Below are 13,121 nucleotides of genomic sequence, written 5' to 3'. Positions count from 1 at the left end.
TCAAGTGATATCTCTCTGCATTTCTTTTCAATTGATATCTCTCGCATTTATTTAGATAGATATATTTAAAATATCTATAATAATTACTAAAATGTACAACACATTAAAATTCATTAATGATATTACTTAAATGCAATGCTCTAGGATGGTAGTATAAGGTGGAGTGTAATGTTAACTTTTACCTTTTAGCATAAGTTTGACAACTATTCACATGTCAAAATATTAATAATTATAAATATAATATTTTCAAAATAAATATTCCATAAAATAAAATATACCCTCATGAAAATTGTAAGTTGTAAATAGACATATAAATATAAAAATTAAAACAAAGATATTTAAATAATGAAAAGAAGTTTAGAATTTAAATATTTAAGGGCTAAAATGTAAATATTTTTTTATATAATTTATAATAAAATAAAATAATTTTAAGATAAATAAAATAATTTCAATTGATATCTCTTGGCATTTCTTTAAATACATATATTTAAGATATCTATACTAGTTACTAAAATATACAACACATTAAAATTCATTAATGATATTACTCTTGACCAACAAACAAATTACCATATCTTGTAAATAAAATTCTTTGAAGTAAATAAAATAGTTTTATATTGAAATCTTAACTTTTTAAAAAAATATATATATTTAAGATATTTATACTAGTATTTATTTAAATCTAAACATTTGTTTCAATAATATAATCAGTCACAATTTATTAAAAAAAAAAAAAAAATTATTCTAAAATGTATTGCTTACCCTACAATTAATAAAAATAATTCATAAGATTTTTATTTACCTTCTCAATAATATTAATTGTTTTAATAAATGAATAACTAAAAACCTAACTACGCTATTTATATGCATAAAACAACATTACTTTAAAGTTAATAAAACGAAACAATATCGAACCAACACTCCCAACCAATGCACATTACAACATATTTATAAATAATTGAATTTTTTTTAATTAGTTATTAATAAATACGGTCAAATGTGCATTTAGAATGCATTAATAGACGAGAGAATGTGGATGCATTAAAACTCATTAATGATATTAGCCAGCAAACAAGTCACTCTACCTAGTGCACACACGCCAAATTACATATTATTTTATTGATGAAATCCTAATCAAATTCCAGCTACTTCAATAAGAAGCTGAGAATGGTTGGTTGGAATGTCTGTTTGAATCTAAGCCTCTCCAAAAAAAAATGGGAGAACAACCCCAGAAAAAACACAACATTTTGAAACCAAACATCTCTTTAAACTCTGTTTGAATGGCAGATATGTCTGAAGAAGACGTCAATGAGATGGAATTATGTGGCATTTGCCACACCTTCCATGACTGCTTGGTGAAGGCCGTTCCACTCAAACAAACAGTCAACGATGCACATTATCCACACACTCACTCAAATATAATGGAGTCCTTCAAATTAAGCAGTAAACAAAGGAAAGCGACCAATTGTGATCCATGTAGAGAAATTCAAGCCTTCACACTCCAACAGGTATGGAAAACTACATGCTTGTCAGTTGTAGCAAGGCACATACTCAAGAGTGTTCAAAGCTAAAATTAATGCGAACAAAGAATGTGAGTTGAATAAATGACTGTTTTTATTGGGTTAAGGCAGCAGGGCCAGGAACAGGATTTGTATTTGGGTGCTTCATCGGTTGCTCCGTGGGCGAGGTTTCTGTAACTTTTGCTGTAAGTTGAGCTAAATATTTTGCCATGTATGAAGCCAGATTAGGCCATCTCAAGTTCAACACATTTTGAAAAGATTGAAGTGTTGAATAAAAATATTTTGAATTTCCAGCTAAATAAAATCATAACTTTTAAAAACTTTTAGACCCAGAATTTTTAACAAGCATCACAGAGCATATGCACATTAGTTTAATAGAGACCCCATGTAATGATGAATGAGATATAAAATATTAAAAAGCTATAATAGATGTGGTTTTAGTTCGGTATATTGCTGAATTTGATTATGTGAGTAGTTTTCAGCATCAATGTTTCAGATTATACTTCATGATCTATCATCAGGATGAGATAGCTAAAATGATTTTTCTAATCAGTGTCAATGATTCAAATGTTTCTGAAATTAACCTTAAATCTTTTAACATCAATATCTCAGATCGCATTCATTCTAAAATGATGACACTGAATGTGATCCAAAATATTCATACAAAAATTTTTATAACAGTTAGTAAGCATCCCAACTCATTAAAGCCCTATTTTGAGGAAACTACCTAGAGGAAATTTGAAGTTTACGACGATGCATTAGTCTTTTTCTGATCAGATTTAAATAACTTGTAATCTTGTGGATTCTGCTTGCAATAGTTATCATTGTTTAAGTATATTTTCAGCCTTTAGCACCCAGTCTAGCAGGTACTAGAGTAATAAAACTTGAGATTAGGTTCAAGAGAAAGTCACTTGTTAGAAAGATCTACATCTTTAGTTTGGAACAAATTTGCTAACATATTTCATATGAAGACTAAGAATATGTAGCTGGAATATGTAAACTTCAAGACAATGTAACATGAGTTATAAGGTCGTAGAGAAACTACAAAATAGAAGGCAAAATGATGATTTGAGCATAAAAATTGCTCCCTGGCTCTGAAAAATCCCCCAAAAATAAAGAGAATTTAATTGCCGTACAAAATGCAGAGCAGATGAATCAGAATATTATTTTCATTGTGTGCACTCTTATCATACTCTGTCCATATTATCATTCCAAAGAATTTCAGATGCAAATTTGCAATACAAGTTCTGATCATAATCAGCTGGCGTGTAATGCAGAGACCAAGCAGAAATCTAAATTTAAAAGCATGGAGTCCGATGAGACAAAACCTCTGCTTCCAGAGGATTTCAACACAGATATGGTTGATCTGGTGAGTACACCTTATCTATTTATGCATATGAGAAGCATTGGAAATGATTAAAAGATCTGAAAATTCACAGTTGTGAAGAAATTTTTTGGGAATACGTTGCAGGCACGAGTGCCTTTGGAAGAAGTATTTGAGCAACTGAGAACCTCCAGATCAGGACTGACAACCGAAGATGGAGAGGCTCGTCTGCAAATTTTTGGACCCAACAAGTTAGAGGAGAAAACTGTAAGAACCTGACTACTTCCAGCTGTGAAAGAAATTCATAAGTATTAAATCTCACATAATTGTTGCTTGTTAGTTTAAGGCAATCCATATTCAACCAACACAGAACTATGTATATTTTGTCGATATGGTTATAATCTCCACCAGCAATAGTAATCCTTTAACACTAATATTCAGGCATATAGGTTTCACCTAACAAAGAGGCGTTGAATTAATTCTGAACCATTGGAAAGCATAATTCTCTAACCCTTGTTTATAAGGGAGAAGTAGAGTAACAAAATCAAATATGGAGAAGAGAAAATTATTTAATAAGATATATTCACTAATAAAGATTTGAATGTGGTATTTCCAGCATTGACTAAAAATGATGACGTTTTTCACTAAACTGATCAATTTCAGGAAAACAAGTTTTTGAAGTTTCTTAGTTTTATGTGGAACCCTCTGTCTTGGGTCATGGAAGCTGCAGCAATCATGGCTATTGCTCTTGCTAATGGTGGGGTAAGTATTTGGATGAGTTTGTAGAACAGTACTTGCATTTTGGATTGCTTGACTTGTTTAATTGTATTCTTATACAACTTGGGAAAACTTATTAACACAGGGCGAAGCTCCTGACTGGCAAGATTTTATTGGAATTGTCTGTCTGTTGATATTAAATTCAACAATCAGTTTTATAGAGGAAAACAATGCAGGCAATGCAGCAGCTGCTCTCATGGCCAGTTTAGCTCCAAAAACTAAGGTCTGGTTTCTTTTTCCAAGAACTAAATTAGCCAAACCAGGAAAGAACGGAGACTAAAAGGAGGAGGATTGCAAGTGGAAATCAACAACATAGAGTCTGGCAATGGCAGTAAATCTCAGTTTTAAAAAGCAAAAAAATGAATACAAAGTAATATAGTTCATCTTCATTTCTGCTTCAATTTGTGATTGTTTAATTTTGTTCAGGTTCTTCGAGATGGGCAATGGCAGGAACAAGATGCTGCAATTTTGGTTCCAGGAGATGTTATTAGCATAAAGCTCGGAGATATTGTTCCTGCAGATGCTCGTTTGCTTGAAGGTGATCCTTTAAAAATTGATCAGGTATGATAATGTGTGTGCCTTCTTGTAGCAAAATAGTACTATTCCACCTGCCATTAGAACATTATTTTCATTCCTATGATAAATCCTACGCATCCAACTAGAACAAAATGTGCATCAATTTTAGGAAAACCACTGTGCATCACATGATATACGTATTCATAAATTCATATTTTCCTGATAGTACTGTATTTAGATTTCTGCCTTATCTACAAGTAATCAATCCATTTGTTAAATGTTTCTTCATGCATTAATCCAACAATGGTATCTTTTGTATTTGTCATACAGTCGGCCCTGACTGGCGAATCTCTTCCAGTGACAAAGAAGACAGGGGATGAAGTCTTTTCTGGCTCAACATGTAAACAAGGAGAAATTGAGGCTGTTGTAATCGCTACTGGTGTTCATACATTCTTTGGAAAAGCTGCCCATCTTGTTGATTCAACAGAAGTTGTTGGGCATTTTCAAAAGGTCAAATGATCTGTCTTGACATAAATTTTAGAATTCTTAGTACTTTAGAATATAATGATGAAGAATTTTCACTTTAGAACATAATCATGTGCCTTTAAGGCATGCCAACATGAATAGATGTGCAAGATTACATGGTTGAGTTATAAAATCTATAATACTAATAAAATCAAACATAAATTTTAAAAAATTGATGTACTAAAGGATATTTTTTAAAGCAAATTTTGTGCTTTTCTTCTTTTTCTTTTGATAGTTTAAAAATGATTAGCGTTTTTCATCAATTCAATGTTTCAATCTTGTTATGTAGGAAATGCTGAAAATGTTTATGAAAAATAAATAGCAAAACATGTAAAATATAATCCTGTGAACTCCTCTCCCATTGCAGGTCCTTACAGCAATTGGTAACTTCTGCATTTGTTCAATAGCTGTTGGTATGGTTTTGGAGATCATAGTCATGTATCCTATCCAGCATCGCTCTTACAGAAGTGGAATCAACAATCTCCTGGTTTTGCTAATTGGTGGAATCCCCATTGCCATGCCAACTGTTCTGTCGGTCACTTTGGCAATAGGTTCTCACCGTCTGTCCCAACAGGTATCAAGCAAAGATCAATTTTTCTTATGTTTCAAGTGCACAATTCAGAAAATGTGCTTGTAAAAGTCCCTGCAAGAAAATGTGCAGTTAAAAAGGCACGGCTTTGCTATCAGTGGATTGTAGTTACTGTCCTTATCATGATATTATTAAGAAAATTTAAATTTAAATACAAAGAAGGCCATCTCCAAAAGCTAGAAGGCTAGTCTTCCACAGTATAGGGATTGAAATCATTTTTATTATCCCGATTTTAGCGTGGATTCAAAAAATAGGAAAGCTAAAAACAATTCTGACGAAGCTGGAAATCAAATTCCTAACAGGGTGCAATTACAAAGAGAATGACTGCAATTGAAGAAATGGCTGGAATGGATGTTCTTTGCAGTGACAAGACTGGAACTCTTACTCTAAATCGTCTAACTGTGGACAAAAATCTTATTGAGGTACATGGTACTCAAACTTGCAGTGAACTTGCTTCAGAAATACCTTATATAAGGTAAAAGAGATAATATGAATGAAATGTTGATTTTTAGGTATTCCACAAGGATATGGATAAGGATACAGTGGTCTTACTTGCAGCAAGAGCTTCTAGAATTGAGAATCAAGATGCTATTGATGCTGCCATTGTAAATATGCTTGCCGATCCTAGAGAGGTAAAACAATTTATTCTTTATTTTAATTTTACTACAAAATTAACCCCAACACGATTCATATTTTCAAGCAGCAATTTCATTTTTCAAGAACAATCAGTTAAAGTTTATTATTGCAGGCACGAGCAAATATCACCGAAGTTCATTTTTTCCCTTTTAATCCGGTTGACAAACGAACGGCCATTACCTATATTGATTCTGATGGAATATGGTATCGTGCCAGCAAAGGAGCTCCAGAGCAGGTACCTCCAAAACTTCCCCAGTTTATAATCTAGACATTGGTAAAGAGTTTTATGATGTACTATTTTAAAGCAATATAATGTAACTTAATTCATCTGCATAACAGAAGATATCGACTAATTCCCTATTCAAACTTTTCTGCGGACAGATTCTTGATTTGTGTGTGGAGAAAGCTGAGATTGCTGACAGAGTACATGCAATAATTGACAAGTTTGCGGAGCGAGGATTGCGTTCCTTAGCTGTTGCAATTCAGGTATCCAATAAAGAACATGCCTTTATGCAAACTTCATTTACCTGCACACCAGAAAAATTCTGATAATTTCTCGTGCAGACTGTGCCTGAGCAAAGCAAAGAAAGCCCCGGGGATCCTTGGAGGTTTTGTGGATTGTTGCCACTATTTGATCCTCCCCGACATGACAGCGCTGAAACAATCCGCAGAGCTCTTAAGCTTGGTGTCTGCGTGAAAATGATTACGGGTATGCCATATATTTTGAAAAAAGAATGTATCTTGCTGCTTCAAATTTCCGTCAAGATCTTGGAACAGATTGGTTGTAATGAAGCTAAGACATAAACCTATCGCCTCGCAATGATATGCTTAGCAATTTTCTCAAGTACAGAAAGCAGTGCTATATTATGATTTGTATGATAACAGTGGGTGAATTGGAAGGCAAAATTTATAATGAAGTGCTTCTAAAGTACATTATATAATGAATCTGAGTCTATATGATAAATTAACAAAGTGATGTAAGTGCAGGAGATCAACTAGCAATCGCTAAAGAGACTGGTAGGCGTCTCGGGATGGGAACAAATATGTATCCATCATCGTCATTGCTTGGCCATGTAAAAGATGAAGTTACGGAAGTATTGCCTGTGGACGAGCTGATCGAGAAGGCTGATGGATTTGCTGGTGTCTTTCCTGGTATGTTTCAAATCACATTATTGTGTCTACAAAATCATAACTGAGAATCATAAAATATGTGACATCTAAAAAATAATTTGATCTTATGAACAATTTGTTGTTTGTTCACCTGAACAACACTAAGTGGATGGTGATCAATGTGTTTTTTGTAACAGAACACAAATATGAAATCGTGAAAAAACTTCAGGAGAGAAAACACATATGTGGGATGACAGGTGATGGAGTCAATGATGCTCCCGCCTTGAAAAAGGCAGACATTGGAATTGCAGTGGCAGATGCCACCGATGCTGCCAGGGGTGCAGCTGACATTGTTTTAACAGAACCTGGATTGAGTGTCATTGTCAGTGCTGTGCTTACAAGCCGTGCCATATTCCAAAGGATGAAGAATTATACGGTAAGGATTGCATTTGTACACTAACATGGATAGAACTTCTGTATTTGGTTCGGTATCCTAACTTTGAATCAAGAGCAATTTCAGTTGACTGAAAAACATACTTCAAATGAATATTTGTGCAGATTTATGCAGTATCTATTACTATTCGTATTGTGGTAAGTTGGAATAAACTCAAGTTTATCTTCAAGTGATCATATGCAGGACTTAACAATTTGTTGATGCTTATTTAACATGAATTGCAGCTTGGTTTCATGCTACTGGCCCTCATATGGGAATATGATTTTCCTCCCTTCATGATCTTGATCATAGCTATTCTTAATGACGGTTAGTATATATTTTCGCTCCTTAGAACCATTTTCTTATTCACTTTTTTCATTTTTGTCATCCTGAATTGGTCAATATGAAGAAGAATTTTTTCCTTTAGGACAATCCAAAAGAAAATATAATGTTGATCAGATTAGTATATTTCTATTTGACAGGTACCATCATGACAATCTCACAAGACAGAGTAAGACCATCACCAGGGCCTGACAGCTGGAAACTAAATGAAATATTTGCAACAGGAGTAGTAATTGGCAGTTACCTTGCACTGATAACTGTGCTGTTCTACTGGACTGTAACAAACACAACATTCTTTGAGGTACTGAATCTCTTTCCTCACTCCCAACTTTCTTTTATAAGCATTGCTTCCATCATGAATATAATCTCAAATTTGGAAATCTAATTGAGTCTTGGCAATATTTGTTCCACTGTTTAAGCTCAAATGTCTGTTTCCATTCTTTTGACTGATCTTTCAATTTCTTCTCCATTACAGACACATTTCCATGTGAAATCAATAAGTAGTAACAATGAACAAGTTACTGCTGCTATTTATTTACAAGTCAGCATAATCAGCCAAGCCCTTATTTTTGTCACACGTTCTCAAGGCTGGTCCTTTACGGAACGTCCTGGGACTCTCCTTATGTGTGCTTTTGTGCTAGCTCAACTGGTAAGTTGCTTCAAAAACTTCCTACGATTATTCTCACATACAGCGAGTTAAAGAAGCTACTTGTTTCTGTATTTGCTAGTAAGTGCCTAGGATCATCATTTTACAAAATATGAGTTATGAACAAATAGCTGATATGTTAATAGTTGTACCTAGGCACAACATGTTTATATGTCCATCACCATTTTAATCTAACATCATAGTGGGAGAACCATTGGGCATCACATTTTCCTTTCCTGTGTTGATTTTAGGTTGCAACATTGATAGCAGTATATGCACATTGGGGGTTTGCTTCCATAAAAGGTGCAGGATGGGGATGGGCTGGAGTAATTTGGCTTTATAGTGTGGTTTTTTACGTACCTCTGGATATCATAAAGTTTGCAGTCCGTTACAGCCTCAGTGGAGAAGCTTGGGCATTGGTATTTGAGAGGAAGGTCAGTTCCATTCCACCTATCTTTTCATTGTTATTTAGAGATATGCTATGAGTATTCAAAGTCTCTTTGAATTAATGATTGTTCAGTACTAGTAGTACATACATTACAACTTTTTCATTTGGGTAACTGGGAAATTATGCAGACCGCATTCACCACAAAGAAAGACTACGGAAAAGAGGATAGAGAAGCCAAATGGGCAATTGCTCAGAGAACTCTACATGGACTTGTCAATCCTGAAGCTACTACTTATGGCAGACGGTCATCAATGATCGCAGAGCAGGCCAGAAGGCGTGCAGAAATTGCAAGGTATTAAAATTCCACTAGTCTCATTTCATAAGGGAAATAAAAATAGCTTATTATACCTACTTCAGATAACACCATTAAGATTGCAGTTATGTTGTATTAATCTTAGATATCTATATCATTTTAATTTTTTTATTGTGGGTTTTACTGTCACTTCCTCATAATTTCAACTTTTCGGGCCTATTTTAACATCCTATGATTGTTGGTACATTCATTTCAGAAATCTGTCTCATTTGTAATTTTTTCTTTTCTGGATTTACTTATATCATTTCTTTGTATTACAAATTATTGAATCTATAAAACTTCAACTCTGAAAAGCATTCTTGAAGGCAAACCTGAAAAAGAGGTAATATAAATAAATGACACAGTAAAATCTAGAAAAATGAAAAAAAATGAGAGAAAAATCTTTCATTTCTTCTATGCTGTATGTATATTTCAAAATTACAAACTAAAGAATCTCCAAATTGGAGGGATTCATAATGTCATTAGGGAAAAGTAAGAAAAAATGATGATAGTGTTGATTGTGTGTATTTGCAGGTTGAGAGAGGTGCATACATTGAAAGGACATGTCGAATCAGTCGTTCGATTGAAGGGATTAAACATCAATGCCATTCAACAAGCATATACTGTCTAATGAAAATCAACCATATTGGGTAGGTGTCAATCCTCGTTCATAAGCTGGGGAGACTTCTGAACGACATGATTTTGTGTGACAAAAACAATATCTGACAAAGTTACAATGGAGGAGAATGCATTTGATCTGGCCTAGCAAATATTGGCAAGCTGATGGATTTTCCCACAATGTATCTACCCCAAAATTACCCTGTCCAGAGGTTAAATTTGTTGGGCATAGAGAAAATTCATTAGGCTGAGTAATATTCCATTTTCTCTGTATTGGTTGAGAGTATTTTAAGTCACGAGGTAGAGTTTTGACATTCCAATTCCCTTCCAGTTTTCAGCCTTTCCATGTCATTAAATTATTTGATAGCAATAAAAAATGTTCAATGTCTTTGGATGCATAACTTTTCCATCAATTTCAAGTTTGAGAGAATCAATTTTGGCAGAGGCTTACTCATTGAAAACAATAATGTTGTTGCTCGACTTCATTTTTTATCTAGGTAGCATAGTATATACTGTTTTGGTGCCAATTCTTGATGGTTGAAATCTCACGTAACTCCTACAGAATGTTCAAAGAAAATAGAGAATTTCAGCAAATTGATAGACAGAAAAGGATTCTACTTCGATAATAAAGGTTAAGTGTAAATAATCATTGAATTGCTCAAGAATAATATAATTCATCTCAACCCACAAACTGTGAAGCATTATGCCCAATTTCTTCACAAGCTTTCGCCATTTTAAAATGGAGTAGGGTGGGTGTTGCTTACGAGCGAGGGTTTATTGATATAAAATGCTAGGTTTCAACAAAATCAAAATCTCTTAGTTTTTGCTTACTAGCAGTTGCATAATTGAATGTAAAGTTTTTAACGGCTATCCAGCTTGTTATATGAGGATCGTTTGCAGCTTGTTCCTGTGTATTGTGTGTAATTTGGACATGAATTATAATTGTGAACAATTTTCTATTTCTGTAATCTATTTATCAGAAACTTCGAGTAATTTTCAACTTCAAATGTAGCATGGGTTTTACAAATTGACAAATCCCTTGACTGTTAGTTCTCCCTTACCCATTGAAGATCTCTAACCCATGAAAAAAAAGGTTCCTCCGAATTACAATGAAGAACTGCTTAGCAAGCTCCTGTTGCATTATGAAGCATGTGAAAAGTACATGGTATGTGTGCCCTAGGACCGGACCCCGTTTTTGTTGTATGGGCCAAGGAGCCAATAAACCTTTATAGACCAATAAAAAAATGTTTCCACTACATCAAAAAAATAAAACTTGCAACCAATACAAATTAGAGAACCAAAGTTTATCATCATATCCATATCAAAATCTCTAATGTTTGATTGTTGGATCCTTTCAAAAAAAATCCTTGCTTACCTTAATCAAAAACATATCCATATCAATTTATTTATATCAATTTTAAATAAATGCTTTGTAAAAACACATCAGCACATCAAAACAGGAAAATTCACAGCCAATGCACCCTAGAATACCAAACCTCAGACTTCTTAACATCATTTTTGCCTAAGAGAATTTCAGAAAAATGTATTAACACTGACTATACCTTCTTCCTCTATAGTTGCTCTTCCTTTCTATGGCTTCCAACCCTGCTAAGGGCTAAAGAAATACTCGAAACCGGGCCTTCAAGAGCTAGAAAAGGCAACCTTCACCTTCCAACGAGGCCCTTCCTCCCAAATCCAATAGACAGTTCTTATTCTTGGTCTGTTGCAATTATAGACCACAACACTAACAAAAAGAAAAAAAGACAATACATACAAAATGGAAGGTACCATGCTGATTTCACAACCAGCAGACTTTACGATCATAACAGCATTTATCTCTTACAAGTATCAATCTACTTGGAGATCAGAGAGCCAATTTCTAAACTGCCATTTAAGTATTTCAAAATCGACCCCCACCGCCAAGCTTATTCACAAACTTCACTAAAATATTCAAAGCCATTGAAATATGTGTTTTATACACTCATTGCCACTCGAGATGTATACATATTTTAATTTTTTGAGTGATTAAAATTGTAAACCAAATGATTATGGAGAAGCTCCTCTCAAAGAATTTTCCCAAAAAAATTGCAAATCTTAAATCGTTACTAAAACACCTGCAAATTACAGTTAAAAGGCAAAGTAGCCACCGACATGACATGGTTCACAGCAAGGGAAGTGAGGTTGAAACTGGAAGCCTATTTCTTAGTGATGAAACAAATATACCAGGTTTTTAGTTCAAGTTATGAAAAAATGGCAATATTTTTTGAAAATAGCGGATTTTCTAGTATGTTATGAATGTACGTGATATATTCTAGATTCATTAAATTTTTGTTTAATGTGTAGACATTTAAAAATGATTAACATATCATTATTTTCTGTAAAAATAAATTTATTTTCTATCATGCACATGAATTAAATAATTATTTCATTCTAGTAATTATTCTTCATGTACCTCAATCTCATCAATGCACTAAGAGTCTCTTGCGGTCCACTCATTAGTCAAATCCACTGAACTTCTTCATGTAGTCACTTCACTAATCCATGCAACCACATTGTTGGTTCCCAAATCAACAGATTCACCAAACCCTAAAGATATGCCAATTTCTTATATTCAGACTTAGTGTTGGATTTGGCCAACGAACAGGATTAACCAAGATGGTTAAATTCCTCTACTCTTTAGGCTCTGCAATACCTTGGCAGGTGAACCATTATTCTCATCATTTATATATTTCTCAACATTGAACAATGGTGTTTAAGCATATAATACCTCATACACAATTTCAAAGATTTGTTTGATTGAAATCTTATTTCAACACCCTTTTATTTTCTATTATGCACTAGCATGAGGTGAAACAAAAAACTAAAAAAAAAACTAACACCTGCAACCAAGATAAAATATCGTTTGATTTAATTTTTGCTTTGGAGCGGGAATTTAGATCGGTGCCTTAATCGAGGGCAATGGAGTCAAATTGTTAAGACTGATATGTGTTCATCCAATGGCTTAAATTTAGATTGTTTGGCACTTGAATCGTTTATGCGTTACATAAATGTGCAAAGATTTCAAGCACAAAATTCTACTTATTGATCCTAATTATTTCCTCAACATCACAACAATCTATTTAATAAACTTTAATTCCTCCTTGAGAAAACCTACCGAACAGATTACAAAGATGCATGAAAGTGCAACAACAAACCAAAATACTTTTGATATATTGAATTATATGATGAAAAGAAACAATCTGAAGACAATTTAATGATTTTTTTCATGTATATTAACAAATAATTGAGACCATATTTAGAACACCAAATCAGTGCTCATCCTCCATTGCTATATCAAAAATTTGT

The 13,121-nt window shown here is 33.6% G+C and overlaps 1 protein-coding gene across 1 annotated transcript; it reads left to right on the top strand.

Annotated features, from left to right (window-relative positions):
• Nucleotides 1-1,456: 1,456 nt before the first annotated feature.
• Nucleotides 1,457-10,177, top strand: LOC131065252 (plasma membrane ATPase 4). The gene is made up of 22 exons (XM_057999724.2): nt 1,457-1,705; nt 2,798-2,889; nt 2,992-3,111; nt 3,508-3,606; nt 3,707-3,844; nt 4,048-4,182; nt 4,468-4,647; nt 5,030-5,236; nt 5,554-5,673; nt 5,764-5,883; nt 6,000-6,122; nt 6,269-6,373; nt 6,452-6,596; nt 6,875-7,039; nt 7,195-7,433; nt 7,556-7,588; nt 7,676-7,757; nt 7,913-8,073; nt 8,248-8,421; nt 8,670-8,852; nt 8,995-9,158; nt 9,693-10,177. Exons 2-22 carry the CDS (start codon nt 2,827-2,829, stop codon nt 9,787-9,789), a joined length of 2,853 nt encoding a protein of 950 aa, XP_057855707.2. The 5' UTR covers nt 1,457-1,705; nt 2,798-2,826; the 3' UTR covers nt 9,790-10,177.
• Nucleotides 10,178-13,121: the final 2,944 nt, after the last annotated feature.

This window comes from Cryptomeria japonica, chromosome 2 (assembly GCF_030272615.1).
Source record: "Cryptomeria japonica chromosome 2, Sugi_1.0, whole genome shotgun sequence".
Taxonomy (NCBI): Eukaryota; Viridiplantae; Streptophyta; class Pinopsida; order Cupressales; family Cupressaceae; genus Cryptomeria; species Cryptomeria japonica.
Note: the sequence above shows the minus strand (reverse complement) of the source record. Positions and strands in the feature narration are given on the sequence as shown.

What these genes read in the sequence shown, in the direction of transcription:
- LOC131065252 (XM_057999724.2), top strand. Translation starts at nt 2,827, where the DNA reads ATGGAGTCCGATGAGACAAAACCTCTGCTTCCAGAGGATTTCAACACA. An exon ending in GTTTAGCTCCAAAAACTAAG is followed by an intron (nt 3,845 to 4,047) that starts GTCTGGTTTCTT and finishes AATTTTGTTCAG; the next exon opens with GTTCTTCGAGATGGGCAATG. An exon ending in TGGACAAAAATCTTATTGAG is followed by an intron (nt 5,674 to 5,763) that starts GTACATGGTACT and finishes GTTGATTTTTAG; the next exon opens with GTATTCCACAAGGATATGGA.